Below are 27,525 nucleotides of genomic sequence, written 5' to 3'. Positions count from 1 at the left end.
CTGTGTTTTGAGCTGCTGCTCTGGAGCAAGTTGCCACCTGTCATGGGGACACAGACACCGAATAGGTGGAGGCACTTAGCGTATCAGCATTTATTCAGAACCTATCTGTCAGGCGCTGTGGTCGAGGGACAAGATGGTGGGAGAAATACGCTTCACCCCGGAAGGCTGGAAGCCTGCTAGCCTGCTCAGAGAGACCGAGGTTCCCACCAGGAACAGCCAAAGAACTTTGTGCCTTGGTGTCCCTGAAGCCCTGTACTGAGTGGTGTCAGAGGGACTTCTAGCTCAGGTTCATTCAGGACCAGTTGTGAGACCACCCTTTTTTCTCTTGGTTCCTCAGCCAACTTCTCCCAGTTTGCATTTGAGTCTGTGGTGGCCATAGCCAACAGTCTGCACAACAGCAAGGACCTGGCCAAGGACCAGCACGGGAGGAACTGCCTGCTGGCCTCCTACGTGCATTACGTCTTCCGCCTGCCGGAGCCCCCGAGGGACCCACCCAAGTCAGGTAGTGTCGCAGGTGCCCCTCCCCCCACCCCGCTGCCCCGTAATTCAAAATATTATAAAAAGCCCCAAGTTAAATTTTATATTTAAATTTTATTTTTTCAGTTAAAATTGATTTTATTGTTAATATGCTTTTGTGTCAGTGATACAAAACTTATGTGAATGCTGAAATTAAAAATTTATATCTAGGGTTTTTTCTGACTTGCTTCCTTCCTGCCTCCCTCTTTTTTTTTTTTTAAAGATTTATTTCTTTATTTTAGAGAGCTCATGAGCAGGGGGAGGGGCAGAGGGAGAGGGAAAGAATCTCAAGCAGACTCCCCACTGAGTGCAGAGCCCAACACCCACAGCTTCATCCTATGACTCTGTGATCATGACCTAAGCCGAAATCAAGAGTTGGATGCTTGACTGACTGAGCCACCCAGATACCCCTCCCTCCCTCTTTTTATACACGAAGCACTTATATTTTCTGCCTGTATGATAACCCCTCACTGGTCTTTACCCAGTGGGTAATTTCTGATTCAGGTGAGGATCTTTATTTTCAAAGATGGAGAAGTGACAACAGGTGTCTAGGATGCTAGGATAATAATGGCAAGGAAAACAATAAATATCCAGTAGTAGTGGTGAGCACTGGTTCCTAAAGTTTTCATTATGAAAAGATAAATCCCTGTCCTCATTTCCCCCAAACTAAACTTTTGAAATAATAACAATGCATTTCTCCACTCTTCCCAATTATGTACAGAGGTAATAATCAACCAGTACTCCTAGTCAGCAGGATACAAAAAGTAGCATCAACAAGTTTACAAAATTCCAGGTTGTTACACAGAATCTTGCCATTTTTATTGCCATCATTACAAGTAAACCTGTAATTTTTAAAAATATTTTATTTATTTGAGAGTGAGCGGGAGAGAGAGGGGGCCTTAGTGAAGAGGGGGGTGCAGAGGGAGAGGGGGAAGCAGGCTCTCCACTGAGCAGGGAGCTCAACATGGGGCTCGATCCCAAGACCCTGAGGTCACGACCTGAGCCAAAAGCAGAAGCTGAGCCACCCAGGCACCCCAGTAAACCTGTAATTTCAAATTGAGTTTTTAAAGTTACTGGTAATATCTCATAGACTTGCATAATCGCTTTGGAAGACATATACATACTTGGAAGTGAAAAATGATATGCAATATATACTTATTCTCATGAAGTGGAGATGCTTCCTTGGATTCTCCTATCTCAAAAAATCTTGCATGGCTTATAAAGTTGTCTTATTTTAAATATTAATGAATTTAATAGTCCCCGTTTCCAGCTTGTCTTAAGGAAGCAGAGGCTCTGGGGGCTGTTTCCCCATGGCAATAATAGGCTGAAGCCCAGTAGCAGCCCCTGCCTTTGGATGAGGCAGGTATTTCCAGTTTGCCACAGTCCTCACCACTCCCTGCTGCCTCACGCCCTATCTGCTTACCCACAAAGCAACGCCCCTCTGACCTCCCCTAGACATTTGATAATAAGACCCTAATTCCAAGATCTAATCAAGTGGGTTTGTATTCCACTCTCCATCCTGTCCCTCTTTAGTTCCCTTCCAAGCACGGTAAGTGACTCTGGTCCCCTTTCTGTTGACACGTCTGTCCCTGGTGGGGTGCAGGTGGTGCCGCCACCCTCCCTGACCCGCGCTACCACACGTATGGACGCACGTCTGCTGCTGCTGTGAGTTCGAAGCTACTGCAGGCCCGGGTGATGAGCAGCAGTAATCCAGACCTCGCGGGGACACACTGTGCGGCCGACGAGGAAGTGAAGAACATCATGTCTTCAAAGGTAGGGAAGACGGCAAAGCCTGGAAAGTAACGTGAGATTTTTTGGTTTTAACGGAATCTTGGGAAAACAACACAAAATCGACCACTACCAGTGCCACCGCTCTGCTGGTCACATGTTCTCATGCTTCAGCTTTTGAAATGATCGAGACCATTCTGAAAAGACGCAAAGTCAAGATTGGCGTTTGAAGTCTGGTCGGTTAGTTAGTGAGCGCTGGTGGGAAGTTTTTAGAGCATAGCTGATTGAGCCACAAGGAGTCTCTTTTCAAGGGAAACAGTGTAGCTTTAACTTTTGTTTTGATGCCTAGAACAGTTGTTTTTTATTTCGTTTTATTTATTTTTTTAATATCTGCCCTTTACACCCATGAACATCCATAGATTAATTATCCCATTTCATAATTCCCAAGAGCAAAGCCAGGTTTTATAAACTAAAACAGATCCTGAGACGGTTGATGACTCGGGCTATACTGTTTTCCTTCCATGAATTCTTTGCTGCTTCTTGATAAATCCTGAAGTTTTATAACAGTTGCAGATTTATAGAGTTGTTGTAAATAGAGTACAGAAAGTTTCTGTTTGTGTCATACCTAGTTTGTTATTAACATTTTACGTTAGAATGGTACATTTGTCACAATTCGTGAACTAAGGTTGGTCTGTGATCATTATTAACTAAAGTTTGTATTTTATTCAGATTTCCTCAGTTTTTCCCTAATTTCCTTTTTCTGTTCCAGGATCCCAGCTAGGATACCACTTTATATTTTGTAGTCCTTTCTCCTTAGTTTCCTCTTGGTTGTGACAATTTCGTAGACTTCCCTCGTTTTTGATGACCTCGACACTTTTGAGGGGTCCTGGTCGGGTATTTTGTAGAATGTGTCTCATTTGAAAATTTTTTTCAAACTTGTGATACAACAAAATACTATAAAGGTCACCCTTCTAAGAGTATAATTCAGTGTTTTTTGTTTGTTTTTCCACAAAGCTACCATGAATTCTCCATTTGAATTTTCTTTCCAGTTACCTATGGCCTCTGTGGCTAAGCTTCTAGAGGAATATCATTTCCCCTGATTATGATAAATCAAACTCTCTAGGTTTCGACATAATTTCTCTTACAAAATCCACCCACTTGAGACAGTATGTTGTGAGAAAAGGAATTTGGAGACTGGGGATGGGTCTGGACTCTACCACCACCCAGCTGTGTGATCATGGGCGAGTCTGCTTCTGCCCTAGGCCTCGTGTTTCTCATGTCTGTAGAGCTTCCGAACCCTGGATGAACTTAAGGATCATCTATGGACCCACTACTAGAGACTGATAGTCTGGAGTGTGCACCATATGAAATTGTTCCCATGCCACACTTTTCGACTTACGGAATCAATCCAGGGCTGGACTGGAGCTGGCTCCTACCAGTTTCTAAGAGCCGATTGTTCCAATTTTCCGGAATTTTCTGACCTGGCTGTTAGATACTATTAAAAAAATGACATTATATAAAGTAACAAATAAGTTACATTAAATAAGAAGTAATCTAAATGCAACATGGTATCTTGGATTGTATCTTGAAGCTGAAACTGGACATCTGTGGAAAACCTGGTGAAATCCATATCTGTGGTTTAGTTGTTAGTAAGGAGCCAATGTTAATTTCTTAGTTTTGACGAATGTACCAGAGTGATGTAAGATATTAACATCAAAAGGAACTGAGTGGAGAAGGGTGTGCAAGAACTCTGGACCGCCTTTGCAACTTGTCCATAAATCCAAAATTATTCCACTTTAAAAAGGTAGTATTCAAACACCATCCCTTCCTCGCTATTTGACTACATTTTACTTTTCCGTGTTCTTGAGGTGATTTGTGTCTCTTGTATCTGTATGGTGAAAATACTCCATAATGATTTACTGGTGCACATCTCTTCCTAACACTGTGTTCAGTGACGTCATGTGAATTTGCAGTCTGCCATGACACAAGCATTTTTGGTCCAGAAATAGGAAAATGCTGCAGATCAGCTCAGGCCCCTAAGAGCTGGTTGTTAAACATTGGCCAACACACCACGGTCTGACCTCATGTGTCAGGTCCCTTCAAGCATTAGCATTTTCTGATTGCCCACGGGACAAGTGGCCTGCCTTTATCATTGACAGCTTTAATCGTTATTGTTTCCTTTAATAAAAGTGAAGATATTAAATTTCTATGTGGATTGGGTTAAGAATTTCCTAATCGCTGTGTAGCAAGGGGAGAACATTGGTCTACAGTGGTTTTTGACAATTTTTTGAATTTAGTGTTTAGGAGCCCGTGACAGTACCATCTTAGCCCACAGTGAGGCGCTCTTCCCACACATTTTTTTTAAAATGCTCCTCTCCCCGCCCCCCCCCCCCAAGTCAGAACATGGAAGGGCCTTCAGCGCCCACCGTTCCTAGCTAGGTTTTAACTATAGATGGTTCTACACACTAAACTGCTAACAATGATTGTCTCAGGAGCAGGTAGACTGAGGTGTGACTTTACATTCTTTGCTTTGTTTTGTGTTTACGTGTGGCAATTGTTTTACCTTTGTAACCAGAAAAAAAGTAAGAAATATATGAAAAATGAATGCTGAGGTTGTGAGTTCCAGACTGCTGGCTCATCTTTTAAGTGAACGACTGTTGGTGGACCGATGAGTCATGGTTTGTGTATTTCAGAATGCTGATCGCAATTGCAATCGGATGTCCTACTATTGCTCGGGCAATAATGATGTTCCTGGTTCGACCGCAACCCCAAGGCCAGCCAGCAAAAAGGTACTGAGTGGGGCAGTGTGAGGATAATTTGCTTGTGTCCTCTCACTGTGACTGATAACAGACACCATCAAAGCACTCTTCTGCCTGGTTCCCCTCCTCCTGATACACACACACACACACACACACACACACACACACACACCCCTTTGTAGCTCTGTCCCTTGTCATCCGTTTTTTGACCAATTGATTCCTATTCACGAAGGGTTCTCCAACTTACCATGCATCCGAAGTCCCTGGAGGGCTTGTTAAAACTGATGGCTGGACCCTACCCCCAGGGTTTCTGATTCAATAGCTCTGAAGTGGGGACCGAGGAGTTGCATTTCTAACAAGTTCCCAGGGGATGCTTACCCAGGGAGGACAGTTTGAGAACGCCTGCCTTCGTTTCTTTTTCAGTAGAAGGTGAGCTGGGGACAGTTCGTCCTCAGCACCAGTGAATGGCAATAATTAGGTATCATTTATTTCAGTACTCTATCAAGTGACATGAAAGGCTTTCCTCAAAATTCATTCTAATCAGCTTTACTTATGAGTTGAGAGACTTTACAAGCTGCTCACCAGATGATCTGATAATAACAAAACTCTCCAGTCGTAGTCACGGCCTGTGTGGTCTGAGGGGTGGGGATGTCTTGCTTAAGTTTTTTCTCTGCCAGACACCCAAGGATTGCTCCATTACAGTAGTGACTGAAGTTAAGGTCTTAGTGTCTTTCAAGACCCTTATTAAAATGTAAATATGCTGATTGGAAGGATAACACAGGAAGCCATTTGCAACAGCTGACACCACAGGGAATGTTTATTAAACATGCCAGGAGGGAATGAGCCTCAGCTCAGCTCGCTTTGCACCAAGTGAGGGAAAGATCAAGAGTGGGGGGGGGAGGGCCTGCCAGGGCCTGAGGGTGCAGACTTCTCAGTAATCCAGGCACCGTATGTCTGGGGAGAGGTACAGGGAATTAATTTCAAAAGAAGTGAAAGAAGATAAGGCAAGGTGCTGAAAATAATTTTTCACTTACCCTAAAACTCAGCTTTGGGCTTTGCAGGGACTGGTTACATGTTCCATTTGACCTTCTTTTTAAAGCCATGGTTTGCCTACAGCCTCACTCCCTTAAGGCAAGCAGTCATGTGGGGCTTTGCCGTCGCCTTGTTTTGACTTCGTTCCTGGCTATCTCAAGGACTAGAAGAGAGTCATTTCATTTCAGAGGAAAGTTTAGACAGTGTGTTTCTTCCATAGCTCAGCAAAAAGGATTTAGCTGCTTGGCTCTCTTCACTAACCTCCGGAGCAAGGTGTTCTTGTAATAATGTTGCCTGGTAAGCAGCATAAATTACTTTAAGAAGCAGCTTATCCTCCTCTAATCTCTAAGACTCTGGCAGGCAAACTGACCTATTTTCCAGAGGTTACCTTTGAAGCCAGTGGAGCGAGTCTTTCCTACACGGGCAAGACCCAGGCGTAGCTGACTTCATCATCTGCACACTTAGACCACCTGCGAGAGCAACATTCTGCCTCGTGCTGCTCCCAGGTGGGGGAGCTTCATGAATGAACGCGTACCGAGATTATAAAGGTTTGACTCACCTGGCAGAAGTGGGGCGAACCTCCTGACATGCTGAAACACTTAAGCATTTTGCACTCATCACCACGAACCAGCTGAAGCTATAAAGAGTTAGAATATCCAGAGATCTGCACATAGATTTTCCATTTGTGTCCTTTCAGTGTAGCTTAGTAACTCTCGAATTGTAATGTACATAAGATGGTAAGTTGAGTTGCACACACGCTGGACAGGGCGGGTGCCGTAAAGGTGTGTCAAGGACAGTCTTTGCTATGATCAATTTTTGTTTTAGGGGTTGAGTTTGAAACTTAACTGCCACATATGCTAGTATCTTAGGGTGTGGTATTAGGATGTTCAAATAGTTTTAGCTCTCTTACCCACAGAGCAATAAACAAATTAGTTCATCTGTATTTATTCTAGGTTTTATGGTCATCGGATTAATGAAATCCACAGAAAATATCCCAGACATCATTTTTGCCATTAGTTAAGGTGGCCACCCGTTCCCGTTTGCCCAGGACCAAGGGTTCCCTGGGATGCAGGACTTTTCTGTTTTCAGACCAAGACAGTCCCAGGCAAACTGAGATGAATTGGTTGCCCTACCTTTTTAGTCTTGATGTTCTTCCCCAGCAAAACTGTTGTCAAAAATATTAAGTAGCCAGATTAACCAGGGAATGGGAAATGTACAAAAGATGCAAAAGTCTTCTGCTACATTTGCTCTCTAGCAGTTGACTAACTTGAAGGGAGGCGTAACATAAAGCAGAGCTGAGGAACCTTCAGGCATCTGACCCTGGGACACAGGGAGTTGAGAAGCTGTGAGTTCAGGCTGCTACCCCTGTCGAAAGCAGAGGATCTGCTCATAAGCCCAACCCATCACCTTTCCCACAATGCCGTAGTGGGATTATAAAAACAAGAGTCGTCCTGTCTGGAGGGCAGTTTAGATAGCCACCGAGACACTGGTTCTCTAACTGAGATCCCTGGACCAGCAGCACCAGCAGCACCTGGGAGCTTGTTAGAAATGCGAATTCTCAGGCCCCGCCTCAGATCTACCAAATCCAAATCCAAAAATGTGGGGCGGACCCAGCAGCCTGTGTGTCTTCACAATCCCCCTAGGGGATTCTGATGCACGATCCATTTTGACCACCATTGCTACCAACCAGCAGATTTTACAGATGAGAACATTGAGGGCAGAGAGAGAAATGGTTTGCCCACGGTCACACAGAGGGTTTGCAGCAGGGTCTGAGGGGAACATAACGGTCCCAGTTCTGACTGCAACCCCAGAATGCAGTCTCTCCCAGGCTGAGGCCATTCCTTCAGCCCTTGTTCTCTTCCCTGATACTACCACTGACCTTCTCCTACCCACCTGGAAGGTCCTCCATCTCAAGTAAGCTTGGCATTGACTTTGCCATCCACCTGTGGTCTGGGATACCTGGGACGCCTGTGTCAGGAACTAACAGTTGGTGCAAAAGAGAAGGGGTGTGTGTGTAGGAAGCACCTGCCATCTCAGGCTGGTTTTTGTCCTTGTCGTCCAGCATTTCCACGAGGAGCTTGCCCTGCAGATGGTGGTCAGCACTGGGATGGTGAGAGAAACCGTCTTCAAGTATGCCTGGTTCTTCTTTGAGCTTCTGGTAAGACTCTTGCCTGTTTGTGTCTGTGCTCAGCAGGGCATGAGGCACGTTGCAGAAAGGCAGTGAAGTTGTCCCCCACTTAGGAATTGACGTTTTATCCCCCCGAGTTGCTCCCGCTGGAAATCTGGGATCATTCTTTAAAATCTAACTCTGCCTCACTTCTCTGCCCAACATCCGCTCATTCTTGTTGATGCTTCCTTGAAAACATACCTCCGGCCTGTTGCTTCTCCTCATCGTCCCTGCTCCCCACCGGGCTGATCTCCCGTTCTCTCTCAGGCGCTTCTTGCGATCACTTTTCTCTTTCACCCACCTGCATTTCTTTTTCTTTTGGTCCATCCATTCTGCACAGGGCTGCCGATTCTTAGATCATGTCAGTCTCCTCTGGAAAACTCTTCTGTGATTTCCGGTGTACTGGAAATAAAGCACACATTTTATCATGGCCTACAAAGCCCTTGTATGATTATGTTTCCCTCTGTCTCTCAGCTGAGCTCATACCACCTTGCCCCCTCTTTCAGCCCCGTTGGTCCCACTTTGGTTCTTTAAAGGTGCCGTGGCCTTTTCAGCCTCAAATCCTTTCTGAGATTCTCTCTCCCCTGCCTACCTTCCATCCTCTCCACATGCACGCACATTTTGGGTTCTTCTCTTTGGGTTTTAGGTTAAATGTTACCACCTCTGAGAAGTCTTTCTGACCACCTTACAGTGCAGTATGTCTTCCTGTCTATTATTCTCCTCTTAAACACCCTGTTTACTTCGATTCCAGCAATTCTCACAATTTATCACTGTTTTACTGTATTGCTTATTTAATGTCTAGGATTTGGGTCTATCTTCTTCATGATCATATCTGTAGCCCCAGCACACTGCTTGATATCAGACAAGTACCAACTGATATCTATTGGGGGGAAAAGTGAAACTTGTAAATCTGTTTGCCCTACGACTTCTGTCGGATCTCTCCCAGAAGAGCAAAAGGCATAGCCAAATTCCTTCATTTTTGAATGAAGATAGTAATACTAATACCCACTCTGTAATTGATTACTGAAGTGAAAAGACTTTACCATAAAGCAACTAAGAGTATCCGTTTTATCAATGATGATAAATGGAGATAAATTTTGATGTGATGTTAAATGAAAAAGGTATACAAGGGTAGACATTAACTATAGTTAACCCATGAATAATGCGGGGGTGAGGAGCGCCAACCCACCCTCCCCCCCGCCCGCATGGCTGAAAATTCTCATACAACTTTTGACTCCCCAAAAATAACTAACAGCCTTCTGTTGACCAGAAGCCTTGCTGTTAACATACAGTCAATTAACACATATTTTGTGTATTATGTATTATATACTACATTCCTGTGATAGAGAAAGCTAAAAGAAAAGAAAATGTTAAGAAATTGTGGAGAAGAGAATATATTTACAAGGTTGTACTGTACTTATCAAAAAAAAAAAAATCCACATATAAGTGGACCTGTGAAGTTCAAACCCATGTTGTTCAAGAGTCAACTGTATATAAAAATGAACATACAAACAGTCCCAGGGATTAGGATTAGGAGTGGATTAGGATTTAGTGATAGAGTCAGCTTTCTATCCACTGGGTTCCTTCCTCTGTGAGATTAAGTGAATAATTTTTTTTAAGAGAGAGATGGTAGGATTTCCCCCCGAACTCTAGTTTTATCTATTTAAGGTCAAACCTAAGGAAGAGGGATACTATTCAACAATAGGATACAGACAACAGGGCATCAAAGAAACAAAAATAAAAGTCACACTGGGGAGGAAATGGGAAGCAATGTGCAATAGGGTTAAAAAGAAGTCAGGCCCATGTCACAAAAACACCCAGGATTCCAGTCTTTTAGCATTTCACCAAGTTCTAACCCCTAGCTGGAGAAAGATCTTTTCAAAGCACAATCTCAAATTCTTGGAACAGAATCACCAGGGGGAAGTAGGGGGTGCTCAGTAAAACTAAAGCAGATTCTTGAGACCCTCCCCAGCACTAGTGAAGGCAGTGAGGAAGGGTGGAAGCCAGTGACGTACATTATTAACCTGTCTTTCCGGGGGACTTCTAAGCCCACTGAGGATCCACTAGTGCACGCCATCCCTGCCCTGTGAGGCCTCAGCAGAGCTAAGGGTCTGTTCCATGGCCAGCGCCAGGATCTTCCATTATAAAAGCCTAGCTAATTAAGGTGGGTGGCTGCAGCCTTCGGGTCTTGGAGCAACAGCATTAGTGGTAAGACATGACCTCTGTGCTCTGGCAGCAAATGGACTGGCCTTAAAACTCTCTTTCAAGTCAGGAGAGGTATCAGTACCAACATTCCATGGCCTATACATCCCTCTACTTAACCCACTCGCCGTCAAGTTTCTCCGAAAAGAGGATTCACTTGGGTCATCATCCATCTATAGGCACTTCCTACAAATAGTCTTCATAGTGCAATTGCATACTGCAGTTGAGTTCATCTGCCATATTGCAAATGAAAAGTCAAGAAGCAAAAAGTAAAATTGGTATTGTAGAATCTCAAGGAGCAAAATCCCAGAGGAAAACAGTATCCCAAGTCAAAACGTTTCATATCATTTACTCACACACGTGTGCCCATGTGTACAGACACACTTCACCTAATCATTCTTAGATATTATTTAACAGTTCTATATTATAAGTACAATTGTTAGGCCAGAGAACCAAACCTCTAGAATGGTGGTCCTCAAGGTCTGCTGTGTGTGAGTTCCAGTAGCAGCTCTCAGGGCTCTTTCATGTGTCCTTGGAACCTCAGTGAAGACCTGTGTGGTAAGTACCGTGAGGAGTCATCCCTACCGCACACACAGGAAACCAAGGCTCAGTAGGGTTTGCCCAGCCGTCTCAGCCGCTGAGCGCCAGACGCTCAGGGCTCTAGTCCAGCTTCTGTTCCTCTGCCATTTTGCCTCTCCTTGGAAGCTCAAAGTTACAAAACACTTCCTTAGCCCAACTTATTAACAGCATGCGTATTTTATATTCATAAAGTCAACTTTGGATTCAGAAGTCAACTTTATGCACCGTTGCTACGTTTATGCCATTCCCAACCAGAATAAACTCAGCCTTTGGAGGCGTGAGTGGCTCCACCTGGCATCCTAGAGCTCTGTCTTGAAGGCAAGTTTGTATGGTCTGCAGGTGTCCCAGTGACTCTGTCCTTCATATAATCCCCATAACAGCTGGTATCCCTGAGGAAGGAAAACTAATCCCATCCAAAATGTACTGTGCATTTTACTGTGGATGCCCCGGGTGCCATTTTCAGCTTCATCTCATCTAATCCTCAAGCAGCCTTGAGGCCAGGGTTTTCTACCTTTCCAGTACAAAAATGGGATTGGAAGAAATGTGGTATCTATAAGGAGGCGTCTCCAGGTCTGTCAAAGTCTTTGTCCGCTTTACTGGCCTTAACTGCATGGAGCTAAGAACTAGGAAAAAGGTGAAAATTGCTTTTGATCTTGCACATTTATTTCCTAGGACTCTGGGAGTGGAAGCAAAAGCTAAAGCTGATGGTTCTCCTTCCCTCTAGGCGTCCTTGATGGTAAACAGATGAGGTCGTTGGAAAGAAAGCTCCTGCTGATCTGAGCGTATGGAAGGGGTTGGTCAACAGGCAGATCTCCCAAGACACTGGTGCCCCAGGGCTCTGCATGTGGTAACCTAAGTGTGTCAGGGTCCTGGCCAGACACCATTGGCATCACTCAGAAGGCTTGACAGAAAAGCATTCATCAAAGGGACGGTGCCAGGGTGTGAGCATGCGGTTGTTGGGGCACCCAGAGAGGAGTCTTTATCCAGTCTAGCTCTAGAGAATCAAAGGTAGGGAACAGTGTAACTGAGACTTGGAGAAAGCTGAGACAGAGCAGAGGATCCCCGTGACAGGAGCTGGAGTCCTACAGAAATGTCGTCACTGCCAGGAGCTTGCCATGGCCCAGATGAGGGCAGCGGAGTGAGCATGTGCCTCTGTGTCCTCTCCCTCACTGACCCCCTGCTGGTACCTCCCGTTGGCCAACTCCAAGCAGAAGCCCAAGGACAAGGAGGCCTGAGCAATATAGTCCGTAGAGATCAGCTTCCCAAGGTTCAGAGATTGACACAAAACACCAAGAAATGGATCTTGGTGCTGGGTGGAGGTAGGTGGAGGCTATGAGCCCCAGCCAGAGCTCTGCCAAGGAGACTGATCCCAGACCCAGACAGGGTGCGCAGTCCTCCGTGCATTGTGGGTGCATTTGCTTTACAGATGCTCAGGAAGTTGTTTAAAAACCAAAACAGGTTTTTTCCCAAGAAGCCTGAAGAGAAAGAAAGGACCACCTCCTTAGACTTAGCCAACAACCTGTGCCATCTAACACCCTTCAAATGTGTTAATGCCCAACCGCTAACGAACAGCTACTTTGGCATCGGAGCTGTTGAACACAGGCCTTGGGCCAATTTCACGCTTGCTAATGAATAAATCCCTGTTCTTCTAGAAACTGCTGAGCCAGACTTTGGGGACCCACAGGTAAATAGGTGACCTAGTTTGCTCAGAACATGAAGTTTTGCACCAACAGGTTCTTTAGAGGTACCCCTGCTGTCAATGGGTCATGAAGGCCAATGGGGGGGAAAGTATTTTCCTGCCTCACCCCCCCTACAAATAATAGACCAAGCATCCAATAGTATTTATTTCTACTGGATGCTCTTCTCTGAAGAGCCGAAGGACACAGTAGCTGGCAAGTGACTTACAGTCTGGAAAGAGGCCATTAGTTGGAAGTATGGTATTGTGAGAATTATTTATTTGGTTGTAGGATGGCCAAGCTCAGCAGGCAGGAGCCGGATATAACAGTGAGTTCTAAAAGTCTGGTGCTAGGGTGAGTTCGCCAGAAGAAAATCAGGATGGGGGCTGGTCAAAACAAAGAGGGCTTGTCTTTCCTAGGTCCTTTGTTAGGAGCATCGTGAGAGAGTCACTTTGGTCAGACAAAAATGGAGCCCAGTCCCCATCTCTCATCCTGATCCTCCCTCCCACCAAGTATGTGAGACTCTGTGAGGTACAGACTCATCTGTGTGTCCAGAACAGGGCAGGGCTCTACAGTGAAGAGAATCCATGGTCCTTACCCTGGGCTTAGGATCTTATGTTCTTAGGTCTTCTCCAAGCTGGCCATGGAATTATCTGAAAACAGAAAACACATAAAGCCTGTGTGTTATTCTCTTCTTATTTCACCTTCTCTCTGTTTTTTATCTCTGCTTGTCTCAATGCTGATGAAAATTGTTGGCCCTGCATTCTTAGAACCAGAAAGCTACTGGCAGTGCATGAACGTTCTCCCATATAGTGACTTCAGTTCACATCATAGGAGCGGAGAGCATTTTTCCCATATAACTGGCTTTGTCCCCTCTGCTTCCAGCCCTGACCTAGGGGGTCATCTTCAGGCAAAGTTGGGCAGTTAACTCCTAGGGCCATTTCTTTCTGCAGTGATTATCTGACTAGCCTGGGCACATTCACGAAAATGACCTCAGAGGGTAGGCATCCAAGGGTAAGAACTCCCAGTCTTGCCCATCAGAGTGTTCCTGATAGGTCTAAGGAACTTCTAACAAGGAGGAGACACGACCTCAGATCATGTCAAAGGGGCCTGTATTACCCACGAATCTCCTGGCCTCAAGAGGAAGTCCAAAAAACAAAACATGATCCTGATTTTAAGTGGTGGTAGGCATTGAGCTGGTGTTGTATGTTGTTGTGTATTTTAATACATATCTTTTTTTTTTTTTTTAAAGATTTTATTTATTTATTTGACAGAGATAGAGATAGCCAGCGAGAGAGGGAACACAAGCAGGGGGAATGGGAGAGGAAGAAGCAGGCTCATAACGGAGGAGCCTGATGTGGGACTCGATCCCAGAACGCTGGGATCACGCCCTGAGCTGAAGGCAGACGCTTAACCGCTGTGCCACCCAGGCGCCCCTTTAATACATATCTTTTAAATATATAAATATATATTTTAGGTAGATATATAAAGCAAGGTAGTCTTAATTGAATTCAAAACATAACTTCTCCTAGAGGCACTGTTCCCAATAGTGGTTAAGTTTCCAGCTAGCATAATATAGAATTGTTTCTGGAAAACTGTGCTTCCTGTTTCAACTTGAAACTCAAGAGGAGCATTTGTCCCCTCTTCTCCTTATTGCCATTTCGGGGACAGAAGTGACTTCAGTTCACATCAAAACAGTATCAGAGACAGTTCCTTCTGTGTTGGTGTCACCATCAAGCAGTGCCTGAGTGGGAACAGGAGCCCAGGCTAGGTCTGCCTTCCTATGGGCGGTTGAGGGAAGGGGAGTCTTCTAACACTGTAGCTAAAGGAGGAAGCCCCCTGACTTGGGGTCAAGAAGAGGACATCCTTCCCACCTCTTGCCACCATGGTAACCCTCTGTGCGGCCACAGCATTTTTTTGTCAAGTCCTTCTTGGGCAACCACCAGCGCAGATAAAGTATTAGAAAGTCCCCTGTTCATGAGCTTTTCTTCAAGTCTTTCCCCCTTTCCCCCAGTGTACAAGCAGCTCACCAGTTTCTCTGTTGGCATTTCCCCCACCCCCTCTGTAGGTGAAAAGCATGGCGCAGTACGTGCATAACATGGACAAACGGGACAATTTTCGGAGGACTCGTTTTTCTGACCGTTTCAAAGATGACATAACTACTATTGTTAATGTGGTCACCTCGGAGACTGCAGCCCTTTTAGTGAAACCTCAGAAGGTAACTGGGCCTTTATTCTTTATTTTCTAAATCTTTGACCTTGTGCGTCTGCTATTTCCGTAAGCAGGGAAAAAAGTGTCCTCTTAAGACAGTAATTTAAATATAACTAAATAAACATGACACCTGAGCGCAGTTATTATACTGGATGGGACTCTGGGGTGGCGCTGGGGGATTGTCACTATAGATACGTGAGGGAGTATTCTCATTCTTAGAAAATACGTCTTGATGTATTATGTACGACGTAATGGGGATGATTTTTGCAACCTACTCTCAGAGTCAATGACTCTGAAAAAAAAATCATTATATACAGAGAATGATAAAGCTAACGTAGCCAAATGTGAAGTATTGATAAATCTGGTCGAAGGGCAAATAGGAATTCTTTGTACTATATTCTTGCACCTTTTCTGTATTTGAAATTATGTCAAAATAGAAAGTTGCAAAATGAATAAAAGGAAGTAGAACAATTAAAAGGCAACTATAAAATTTGAGGCAGCAGTGGTCATTATTAATACCTTTATCATTATTAAGAATTTGTCGAGTACCCAGTGCTCAGGAGATTTCCGTCTGGTTATTTCTTGAGGCAAACTGTCTCAGTGCGGCCGTGGTGTCTCCGTTTTGGCAGGCATGGAAAAGGACGCACAGTGAGGTTGTTAGACTTTCCAAAAGCCACGCAGCTAGCAGCAAAGCCAGGACTGAAGATTCCAAGCCCAGAATGTTCAGACAGTTACGTAAACTGCCCAGGAATGGTCCCTCTGCAGGATCCTGGAACAGGCGGACTTGTCACTGAGAGATATTGTGGAAACTTCTGCGTCAGGGCTGTCTCCATCCCAGGGGCTGCTCAGCTTGGCCTGAATTTGCAAACGGCACATCCGAACAAAAGGAAAATATTTTAAAATCATATTTTCAATAGAGGCAGAGAAAAGTGATTTATCATTCTGAAAATGAAGGACATAAATATGAAAAAGTGAATCCCCAGGTGCTCTGAAGTCCTGTAAAATCTCTCATAAACACGAGCACTGAGAAATAACCAAAACCAAAGACCTGGCCTCAGTTCATGCAAGAGTTCACTCTACCGTGTCTAACTCTGACCCTCTTAAGCTGGGAATGCTGCCTAATTAGAGGGAAAGAATTCCTTAGGTAAAAACCAATCCTTGTATCCTGATGAGATTTTCTCAACAATCCTTATAAATTAAGAATCTGTCCCACTGAAGGTAGTGGATACTTTGCATGTTAGTTTTGCCAAAATGGTAGTTACCAGAATCAAATAAGTTATGGAAGCATATGAAAAAATATGAGCTAGCCATTAAAAACAGGTTTTGAAGAAATGGTAAAACTGTGGGAAGACGTTCATAGTATAATGTTGAATGAAAAAATTTGAGGCCCAACATTGTGTATAGAGAACGAGCTCAATTATAAATATATAAATATGCATGCAGGGAAAAAGAAGACTGAAAGAAATGTACCTAAATATTTAACCATAAAGGAAGAATTGCTTGCTTCTACCCAACACTCACGGCACCTGCTAAGGGCCCACTTATATTTGCTGCAATTCGCAGGGTCACCAGCTTTGCCCCATGTCTCCCCCAGGGACATTGCCTGAAATAATAGGACTTGTCTTTCCGGGCTTTCCCACCAGGGACCTGGTTGTTCGTGATCAGGGTTTGCCACAAAATGATTTGGGTGTTGGTTTGTTTTTAAGGAAAACGAACAGGCAGAAAAGATCAACATCAGCCTGGCTTTCTTCTTGTATGACCTTCTCTCACTCATGGATCGTGGCTTTGTATTTAACCTCATCAAACATTATTGTAACCAGGTGAGTGTCCCACAGACAGCTGTGTTGTTGCTGGTTCCTTCTCTTCCAGCGTCCTGCTCCTTACCATGGTATGCTGTCAGACTCATCGCCAAGTGAGACAGCTTGGCTCCTGTACATTCCGGGTTTTGTGATCATGTGTTGTATGTCATTTGTCTTCTGCTGGGGACATCACTAGACATGCTGGTTCGCATGGATTCCTGGAGCAGTTGCCAACCCAGCACAGAAGGGTCAACAAGTTAAATGTGGGAGAATTGAGAGGTGTTAGTGCTCTGATCATCTTCACTGGAACGGTTAACAGAAATCACGTGATGGTTGCATTCGTTTTCAGACCAGGTCTAGAATTCAACGTATGGGGTCTCTTTTCACGTATTAGGGTAGTTAATTACAATGTGGTTGTGGAATTCGGACTTTAAACAACCCTGATAAAATCCGCCAAACGTCACTGAGCACAAAGCAAATATTTACAATCCAAGAGGGTCTTAGCAGTGCCGCCACCTCAGATTTTTAAGTAGGAGTCTTCTTTTGTTCGCCATCCCCCTTAAATTGCTCCAGCAGTAGGAATATAAGCAGTGGTTGGTTGCTATTGTTGCTTCTTCTTTCTTTCCATATTCCCGCTCCAGCCACCCCTCCCACTGTCACTGCCACTGTCAGCACCAGCCACCACCACCGTCACCACCTCCAACTCCCACTGCCACCCACCCACCCCCTGCACCGTCACCAGCACCGTCACCACGGCTGGCTTCTTCCTGTGCACCAGGCACTGTGCTGAACGTTTTCTAGAAATAGTATCGTTAATCCTCGCAAGGTGTCTTCTATGTTTTGCAAATGATAAAGCTGAAGTTTAGAAGAGTCATGTAACTTGTCCAGGTTGGAAAGAGCCACATCTCCCTAACTCCAGGGTGCAGTGGGTTAATCACTCTGTGCCATCAGACCTGGCTCTCCGTGGTTTATCTCTTAGTGACCCTAAGTAATTCATTCAACTTCTCTGGGTCTCATTTCCTCATTTGTAATAGAGAAAGATCTCCCCCCTCCCCCCCCACCAAAAAGACCATGACTTTTCTAAAGGAAGTCCTAAAAAGGACACCGATCTGTAAAAAGAGAACCCCAAGGAAACATCAGAATTCCCGGAACACCAGTATCTTGTGTGCCGTGACCTCCTGACCCTGCATGGATCTTCTGTTTCAGATTCCACCAGAATGGTGGGGGGGGGGGGGGGGCGTGGAGGATTATGCCTTTCCTCTGTGCCGTCCCTCTTAGACGTTGAGGATTATAGGTCATCAGATGAATTGCAAACATAAGTTAATATGTTTTTCAAAACAGGTCATTGGATGAATTACAAATATAAGTTAATCCGTTTTTCCAAACTTAGAGGTGGATATGTAGAAAGGAGATAATGAACACCACAGTAGGCCCATGGCTTGTGAAGAAAAAATGATTCATGACACTTATTAAACAGTAAGGCAAACTTTTTTTTTTTAATATTTTTTTTATTTATTCGTCAGAGATAGAGACAGCCAGCGAGAGAGGGAACACAAGCAGGGGGAGTGGGAGAGGAAGAAGCAGGCTCATAGCGGAGGAGCCTGATGTGGGGCTCGATCCCATAACGCCAGGATCATGCCCTGAGCTGAAGGCAGACGCTTAACCGCTGTGCCACCCAGGCGCCCCAGTAAGGCAAACTTTTATTCAGGATTATTAAGATAAGTGTGGGGACTGTTGCAATGGGATTTTACAGTACCGGAGACTGGGCCCAACTATAAATGTAAGGAAAAGTGGGAACTTATAGCCAGGAGCAGGGTGGGGGGATTAGTGGATGAAAAATTCATAAGCAGACGCCTCAGAAGTGTGGAGGATTCTGGCTGAACCAACCTAACAGGATTCTTGCTGAAGACAGGCCAGGGTGACCAGAAACCCCCAGGGGCTGATGAGGGATGAGAAACTGGGCAGATATCAAGGTGGTCAGACATCGAGGCTGGCTAAACTGATGGAGCAGGGTCCTTGCTGAAATCGAGCTCTGGAGGACATGCTCAAGGGGGTGCCTATTTGAAAAACAGCTCAGAGAAGTCTGGCTCACGTTCGGTGAAGGAGACACTCTCCATCACACACAGACACTTTTCATTACGGAAAAGCCAACAAGGCAGCCCAAAGGAGATATTCACCTGCCCTGCAGAGGCCCGTTATAATTTTCTCTTTTCCTTACTTTCTTCTCTCTCTCTCTGTTTTCAATCTTTTCCTTTTCTTTTAGGTTAGGGTTGCTTCTCATTTACCCTCTCTTTCTCCCTCTTTTGTGTCTCAGCTTCCAGAGAGCCTCAGACTTGGGATCTGGAGACCCGTGTTCTAATTCCAGCGATGTCATTCAACTGCTCTGTGATCTGCGCAGGCTTACATTGGCCTCCGTGGCTCCCTCATCTGCCAAAAGCCAGAGTTGGATTAGACCTATTCAGGCTTGGACGTTTTGATCCTATGACCTGTTGGCCAGTGATATTGGTCAGCATAATTAGTGTAACGCTCAGACCAACGGTGATCACTGCCTGTAGTCAAGGGTCGTTCAACCCATTGATCCAAGCTGTCCAGATAGAGTATGAGCATCATACCTGAGCCAAGTTATATTCTTCCAAAATCCTCTGATTTTATCATTTTGCACACCCTCATTCAAACACCCCATCATATCTTCCACCATTTATAGACCTTGTGACAATGGGTATGATCTCAGCCTTTTTTTAATAGTCACTAATAATACACAAATCTAGCTTTTCAATTGCTTGAAGTCACTTTCCAAGTGTCACTAAGGTAACACCCATCCCTTGGGGAGTGCCACTGAGGCCACTACTGTGGGTCCTGAACTTTGTGGAGGATATGTCTACTACTGCACCTTGCTCTTTTTAAAATATCACCAAAATTATTTTTGAAATTTCCATCTTTAATGACATCTTAAGGGACCTATTTAAGATACCTATACTGTGACCTTCTTTCAAGGACAAATATCTTATGGTTTCACGTTCTGACTGGTTTGACCCAACAGCTCCTGGTGAGTGACCCTTAAGTGAGGGGCCTACGATCCAGTTCTAACCAGTTCAGTTTGCTGGTGGCTCCATTGGTCCAAAGTCAGCCAGCAAGACACACTGACAAAGAGCATAGGTTCTGATAACTGTTCTTACACAAAAGCCATGTTTTATTTTTTACATAATATGTAACGGTATTCATTTGTTTCAAGTAAAAGTCTAACTACAGACTTACTGATCCTATACACAAAATGAGCCACAGCATAATGGCTTCTCCTCAGACGGCTGAAGATACGTTGCTCATTTAACTTACGTCATTTATAAAACCGCTCTCAGAGTCCACGAAGAGGAGGCATGTCCGTTCACAAGGATGAGATGCTTGATTTCCCTTGCTAGGGCGCAAGGGTGTTGATGATGATCTTTTGAGAGGCTCAAGCTCCCTCATGGCTCCCCCTTTCCCTACTTTGCCTTAAAAGAAGCTACCTCGAGCCAAGCCCATAGAGTCTGGGTCTTCATTTGTCACCTCACCTGAGGGAAGCAAATGATCTCTTCCATTTTGTCACTGTTGTCAGGATTTCATCGCTTCCATTTTGTCACTGTTGTCAGGATTTCATTGCCCGTGGTTTGTTTTTGTTTTAATTTTTTTTAACTGAAGTCAAATTAACATACGGTATTAAATGTTTCAGGTATACAACATATTGATTCAACAACTCTATTCATTATGCAATGCTCACCACAAGTGTAGTCCCCACTGTCACCATACAGTGTTACTACGAGATGGTTGACTGTCCTCCCTATGCTGTACTTTTCATGGTTTAGTTGTTCAAGGAAAGACTCTTCCAGCTTTTCTCTCTTTTTCTTTTTTTTCCCTCCACTTCCTCCCTTCTTACTTTGGGGTAAACTCTGCAACTTTTTTGTAGGGTCTACATACTTTCCTCAGTAATACGATGCCTTTATCTGGGGAACTGGTCTGAGAACTCCCCATCGGGGCCTTTAATTAGAAACTACAAAAGAACAGTTGTGGTGTGAGAGTAACCCAGTCATATTGCATCAGTTTTGAGTGGCCCCCATATGGGGTCAGCTCCTTTCATTCAGCTTCTCAGACACAGTGGCGTTTTGTGAAATTAATGATATTACGTTACACTGAAGACATACCACCAGATCATTTGCAACACAGTTTGCTGCAACGTTGTAGGTTTGACAAGGGTGGGGGTCGGGTCAAGAATCCACATGGGGGACACCTGTTCGGCTAGAGTTATTAAGGGGAATAGTAATGCGTGAAAACTCATTGGGCCTCCAATATAGAGCTATGCATCCGTGGCACTCTCCCATTAATTTTTATTAAATTGATGATCTTAATTTGGAGAGAAAGGAGATTTTTGTATCTGCCAACTGAAACTCCATTTACCTTATCACAAACACGTCTTTCCTGTTTTCATTTTTCTTCGTAGCTGTCAGCCAAGCTCACCAACCTTCCGACGCTCATTTCCATGAGGCTGGAGTTTCTGAGAATCCTCTGCAGCCATGAGCATTACCTCAATCTGAACCTCTTCTTTATGAATTCTGATACTGCTCCAGCCTCCCCGTGCCCCTCCATCTCTTCCCAGGTGAGCAGCTCCTGAAAGAATCCCTCAACCTGTTTGATTTAATTAGTTTAGTCATTAATTACTAGAAAGGTTGGTCTTATTAATTAAAAGACAAACCAAGCTATTCACACCAGCTCAGTTGACCCAGATACTCACAAGTATTGTACCCAAAGTCACACCATCTTTTTACAAGGTATGTGATTGATTTCTTCCTGGTCTCAAGGGTCCCTGCTGAGGCCAGGAAGAGCAAAGAATCCATATGTATTATGAGAATGTAGAAATTCATAGGTAAGTCACATAGCTTCCTCTGTCTGGCATTAATCATCTTTCCATGTTAGGTGGACCATCTTCTTTGCTCACTTTCCTTTTCCTCAACCCCAGAACCATAAAGTTCATGAAATTGCTTATTCCTTTATATTAATTCTGAAATGGTCTACTAGTGGTTTTTAACACCGGGTATTATATCTTTGAGCTATCCTAGAACTTTCTGTTGATACTGTTATAAAATGGAGTTGGGTGCAAGGTGAGTCCATCTGAATTATACTCCAGATAATTTAGTTCTTGAAGCACTAAAAAGACCTTGTCATAAACAAATCCAACGGTCTCTTTTATAGAGAGTGTATTTCTAATGAGTCTTGTTCTTTATCTGACACAAACACACACACACAAAATAACACTTGTATAGTATTTAGAGACAAGGCTTTGACTGACATGGCCGATCTTTTTTTGTAACAGTTTCTCACAGGTTAGGTTCAGCGGGCCCCAGATTTTACTGGATGTTAAGAGGTATTATGCAAATACAGAATTCCAGAGCCAAATAAGTTTTAGAAACCCTGTGTTAACAGGTTTGTTTGCAGTAGGCCACCCAAGAGTTTCTAACTTGTTAGTATAAACTGTAAATACCCAAGGGGTGGAGGAGAGAAGTATTTAATAAGCACTGATACCCACTATTGGAAACTTTTTTTTTCCCTCCATAGATTTCTCAAGGGACTCATGCCTTCTAGAAAAACTTTAAGGGAATGCTGTTTTACAATCCCATTCCATTTATAGCTGACAAATCAGTAACTCAGGGCAGCAAGCTAGATTTCTCAATATTAGCTTCTATTTTTGTTGCATTTTCCTTGATACTAACACAAAGGTGAAGGTTTGTCTTACAAAAAAATCCTAGCCATTTATGCCAAATAGCAGCAGCAATTCCAAATGGGCTAACTTTGCTCTGAGTCTACTGCCCCATTTCCCTTACAACTACCCCAGGGAGTTAGCAACCCCGAGCTGCCAGCCAGGGCCAAGGCCCAGCCCCACCCAACTGTAAAGGATTTCCAGAGACATTTTCGATTCCTTTAGTGCAAAGTAAAGTGTGCCCCCAAGGTAACACAGGAATTTTCTAGGACTGGTAGTCTGACACTTCCCTGCCCAACTCGCCTGCTAGTTCCAGCCAGCAGAATTCGGGCAGTGTGTAGAAGCCATACTCAGAAATGTAGCTGAGGAAACAGGAGCCTCAAATCAAGGAGGCAGTTTATAGAGAGGCATTCCCTGCTCAAAGCCACATCATGGGGCCCAGTGCCCGTTGACCTGGGTCTCCCCATCCACATGATATCCTTGGACTTTCATCTTTGCTTTTGATCTAGGGTGGGGAGGGGAGTATGAGTCCTTTTGTGAGAGACCCTGAGGGCTCTGTTTTCATCTTTCCCAGTTGACAGTTCTCTGTCTGGGGGGTGGGAAAGCAAAGTGACCACTGGAAGTACAGCTCCCACCTGGAGTCTGTCCCTGGGAGGTGCTTACAAAGCCTCCCTCCAGGCAGCCCGTGCTCCTTATACACTGGCCATTGTGATTTTAATTCTGGTTCTTGTTCCTTCTGGAACTGCTCCTTGCATTTCTTTCTTTTTTTCTTTTTTAACAGCATCTCAGGGTTTTTTTATTTTTATTTTTATTTTATTTAATAGAACTCGAGCTCCTGCTCCAGCTTCCAGGACCAGAAGATTGCCAGCATGTTCGATCTTACTCCCGAGTACCGTCAGCAGCACTTTCTCACGGGACTTCTCTTTACAGAACTGGTTGCTGCTCTGGATGCGGAAGGCGAAGGGTATGTTTCTGACATGTAAATTGGAGTACAAAGTGGAAAAAAAACAAAAAACAAAAAACAAAACAAACCCTTCCCCCCAAAAAACGCACAAAAAACCCCAAAAGCTCCTTCCCAAAGTTTGCAGTCCAACCTCTCCTACTTGGCCAAAAACTCTACCATTCACCAGCTCTGAAGAGTGGAAGCATCCACGTGTTGAGAAAAAAGTGCTGACAGGAGTGTGGAAAGGCCTGAGGGACAGAGAGAAACCATAAAATGGCTGTTTCCAGCCACTTATTCATGGAGAAGAATTTCCCATTTCTACTACAGCAGGCATCCCGGGGATGCTTTGATTAGGGAACTAGGAACAAAGCCATTTATAAGATATGCCCCAGGTGATTTGCGTACACACGGAGGCAGCAGCAAGATGCCACTTGGCTTCATGTTGACAAAGGAAGCGGCCGCTGGTGGGAAGGCAGTCACCCCATGTCCACATTAGGTTTCTTGCAGAGAGACCTTCCCAGGCTAAAAGAGAAGCCCCGGGTCCAGGGCTTATAAATCCTTGCACCTTTTATAAGCCTGATCACCCCAGAGCTTGGGGCAGCATCTAGTCCCGAAGTCAGTGGACAGGGATGGAGATGGACCACCCTTCTTTCCTTCTCTCCCTGCGCTCCCTGAGCCATAGGATTAGGAAACCACCATCTGCCCAATTGGATGGAAGAACACAACGCCTTCCAAAATATTATACGTCCCATTCAACAGTTATCAAGTGCCTACCATGGGGCAGACACAGTCTGGAATATTTCAGAGATACATCAGTGCACAAAACAGACAAATTCCCTGCCCCCACAGAACTCACCATTCAGGAACCCAGATCTAGAGATTGGATTGAAAGATAATTCAAGCTCAGCCCTTTTGGTGTTCAGGCTAGGCATAAAGAATGGAAGGAACTTGCCCAAAGTTACATAGCAGAACACATCCAGAGCTGTGGTTTCCTGAGTCCGTTCCTGGGGTACATCCTCCCTGGGGAACCTCTACATACAACTCCGAAGATCCGAGGGATCTTCCTTCCTCTGCTAAAGAAGTTTCTGGAATAAAGTATGTGGATTAGCGGCAGCATTACTGTATGTTTACAGATTTTTGTCGAATTGGAAGTTTTCAAGTTTTCTTGAAGTGTTTACAATTTAGTGAAGGAAACAGTGACGCAAGCAGCACCAGCTTATATTAACCGCAGTCACAGAAGTATCCTAAGTGCTTTGACCATACCGCTGTCTGCCTCCCAGGAGGTCAGTGTGGGAAACGGAGCTTCTTCACTCTGAATTCTGCCTCTTTCCAGAAATTCAGGTCCTGAGTGCGTCCTTAGAGAGCTTCAGTCTCATTTTCTCTCAACCCTGATACACCCCTCTCAAGTTTCTCGGTAGAACTTTCTACCCTATAACTAACATAAATTTCCACAGCAACACAAAGTGCCCTGACCTGTAAGGTGCTGAGAACGACGTTTGAGCACAAAGAAAATCACCTTCATGTACAAACGCACACGCGCACACACACGCACACACACACACACACACACACAGTACCTATTCTACCCTCCCGAGGGTAGCTAATGAAGAGTGTCTTTCCTTTGGCAACACAATAATCCCTGATTTCTGGGTTGTCAGTTACTTCCCTGGAAAGTCATTAGAAATATTGTCACATACTTATTAGTGACTTCACCATGTGGGCCAAAACCTCAGAAAAATCTGCTTTAACAGTACTTCCTCTTCATCGGTACTTCCTTTTGCTGCCAAGACAATCTGAAGGGCAAGGGCCAGTGGGACATGTCTCAGTATCTGGACTTCTGAAAGAGCCACGGCTCTAGTCTCTTAACGGGTCTCCCTAGAGCCCCCTTACCTGGGGATGCCCACAAATGTCCACATATTGCTAAATCCCTAGTATTTTTCAAGCATGCGGAAATTATGTAGCATTTCTGTGTTATGCTACCAAATGGTTAAAAAATTACTTCTGGTCCTTCGCATGCTCCTCCAGAAAATAGAAGGGAAAGAACACTTTCCAGCTCATTCCATGAAGCCGGCATTACCCTGATTCCAAAAGCAGACAAAAGACATCACAAGAAAACAGCACACTAATATGACTGTGGATATAAATATCCTCAACAAAATACTAGAAAACTGAATTCAACAACACATAAAAAGGATTATATGCTATAGCTATGTAGGATTTATCCTAGGAACACGAGATTGGTTTAACATCTGAAAATCAATTGATATGATACATTCTATGCATAGAATAAAGGACAAAACCCATTCAGTCATCTCAATAGATGAAGAAAAAGCCTTTGACAAAATCTAATACCCTTCTTGAAAAAACATTCAGCAAATGCTATAGAAATAGAAGAGCAGGGGGCACCTGGGTGGCGCAGTCATTAAGCATTAAGCGTCTGCCTTCAGCTCAGGGCGTGATCCCGGCGTTCTGGGATCGAGCCCCACATCAGGCTCCTCCGCTAGGAGTCTGCTTCTTCCTCTCCCACTCCCCCTGCTTGTGTTCCCTCTCTCGCTGGCTCTCTCTGTCGAATAAATAAATAAAATCTTTAAAAAAAAAAAATAGAAGAGCAGATCCTCAACCTGAGAAAACTACGAAAAACCCACAGCTAACATTGTACTTATTAGTGAAAGACTGATTGCTTTTCTTCTAAGACCAGGAACAAGATAAGAATACCGACTCTTGCTACTTCTATTTTATTCGTCGTTGTACTGGAAACTCTACTCAGAGCAAGCAGGCAAGGAAATGAAATAAAGGCACCCATATTGGGAAGGAAGAAGTAAAACTATCTCTGTTCACAGATGACATGATTTATTTTTAGAAAGTCCTATGGAACCCATCAAAAACCTATTAAAGATAATAAGTGTGTTCAGCAAGGTTGCAAGGTACAAAATCAATACGCAAACATCAATTATATTTCCATATACTTGTGATGAACGATGTGGAATGAAATTAAGAAAACAACTCCATTTAAAATAGCATCAAAACATAATAAAAATCTTAGGACTAAAGTTTTTAACAAAAAAAAAAAAAGTGTAACTTGTACACCAAAAACTATGAAACACTTTAGAAATAAAAAGATCTAAACAAGTGGAGACTCACGACATATTCACAGATCAGAAGACAGTACTACTAAGATGGTGATACTCCCCAAATTGATCTGCAAGTTCAGTGCAACTCCTCTCAAAATTCCAGCGGGGTTCTTTGCAGATACTGACAAGCTGACCTTAAGATTCATATGAAAATTCAAGGGACCCAATATAGCCAAAACAATCTTGAAAAAGAACACAATTGGTGGGTTCACATTTCCTGATTTCAAAGCCTACTACAAAGCAATGGTAGTGGTTCTGCCGTAACGATAGACATATCGATCGGTGCAACTGAATTAAGAGTCCAGAAATAAATCTTCACATTTAGAGTCAATTGACTTTTGACAAGGGTGCCAACACAATTCAAGGGGGCAAGAGTAGTGTTTTCAACAGATGGTGCTGGTGCAACTGGGTATCCACATGGAAAAGAATGAAGTCGTGTCCCCATTTCACACCACGTGTAGAAGCTAACTCAAAATGATCAAAGACCTCAGTGTAAGCATCGAAACCATAAAACTCTTAGATGGAATCATAGGGATAATCTTCATGAAATAGGATCAGGCAATGGCTTCTTAGATTTGACACGAGAAATAGGCACAACAAAAGAAAAAAAATGCTAAGTTAGATTTCATGAAAGTGAGAACTTCTGTGATATATAGGACATGATCAAGGAAATGAAAAGACAATGCACAGAACGGGAGAAAATATCTGCAAATTGTAGATCTAATAAGGGATTTGTGCCCATTATATCATTTTTAAAACGATTTATTTTTTTATTTGAGAGAGACAGAGCACTTGCACACGTGGGGGAAGGGGCAGAGGGAGAGGGAGAGAGAGAATCCCAAGCAGACTCTCCACTGAGCACAGAGCCTGACACAGGTCTTGATCTCATGGCCTATAATATCATGATGAGTTGAAATTGTGAGTCAGAGGCTTAACTGACTGAGCCACCCAGGCACCCCCCCTTTATACAATTTTTAAATCTTACAACTCAATAACAAAAAGACAAGTAACTCAATTTTTTAAAACGCAAGGATCAGAATAGACATTTCTCCAAAGA

General features: G+C 44.0%; 1 protein-coding gene across 6 annotated transcripts in view; it reads left to right on the top strand.

Annotated features, from left to right (window-relative positions):
- Window positions 1-27,525, top strand: part of DOCK8 (dedicator of cytokinesis 8) — a 219,260-nt gene that overhangs the window by 145,498 nt on the left and 46,237 nt on the right. For all 6 annotated transcript variants that reach the window (XM_044391271.3, XM_044391272.3, XM_026519308.4 and 3 more), the window contains 8 exons: window positions 338-502; window positions 2,120-2,289; window positions 4,938-5,033; window positions 8,098-8,193; window positions 14,728-14,877; window positions 16,577-16,690; window positions 21,141-21,296; window positions 23,219-23,358. In XM_044391271.3, the coding sequence (XP_044247206.3) occupies window positions 338-502; window positions 2,120-2,289; window positions 4,938-5,033; window positions 8,098-8,193; window positions 14,728-14,877; window positions 16,577-16,690; window positions 21,141-21,296; window positions 23,219-23,358 (1,087 nt within the window). The remainder of the gene's footprint in view (window positions 1-337; window positions 503-2,119; window positions 2,290-4,937; window positions 5,034-8,097; window positions 8,194-14,727; window positions 14,878-16,576; window positions 16,691-21,140; window positions 21,297-23,218; window positions 23,359-27,525) is intronic.

This window comes from Ursus arctos, unplaced genomic scaffold (genome assembly GCF_023065955.2).
Source record: "Ursus arctos isolate Adak ecotype North America unplaced genomic scaffold, UrsArc2.0 scaffold_33, whole genome shotgun sequence".
NCBI lineage: Eukaryota > Metazoa > Chordata > Mammalia > Carnivora > Ursidae > Ursus > Ursus arctos.
The sequence above is the reverse complement of the archived record's forward strand: the minus strand, read 5'-3'. Positions and strand labels throughout refer to the sequence as shown.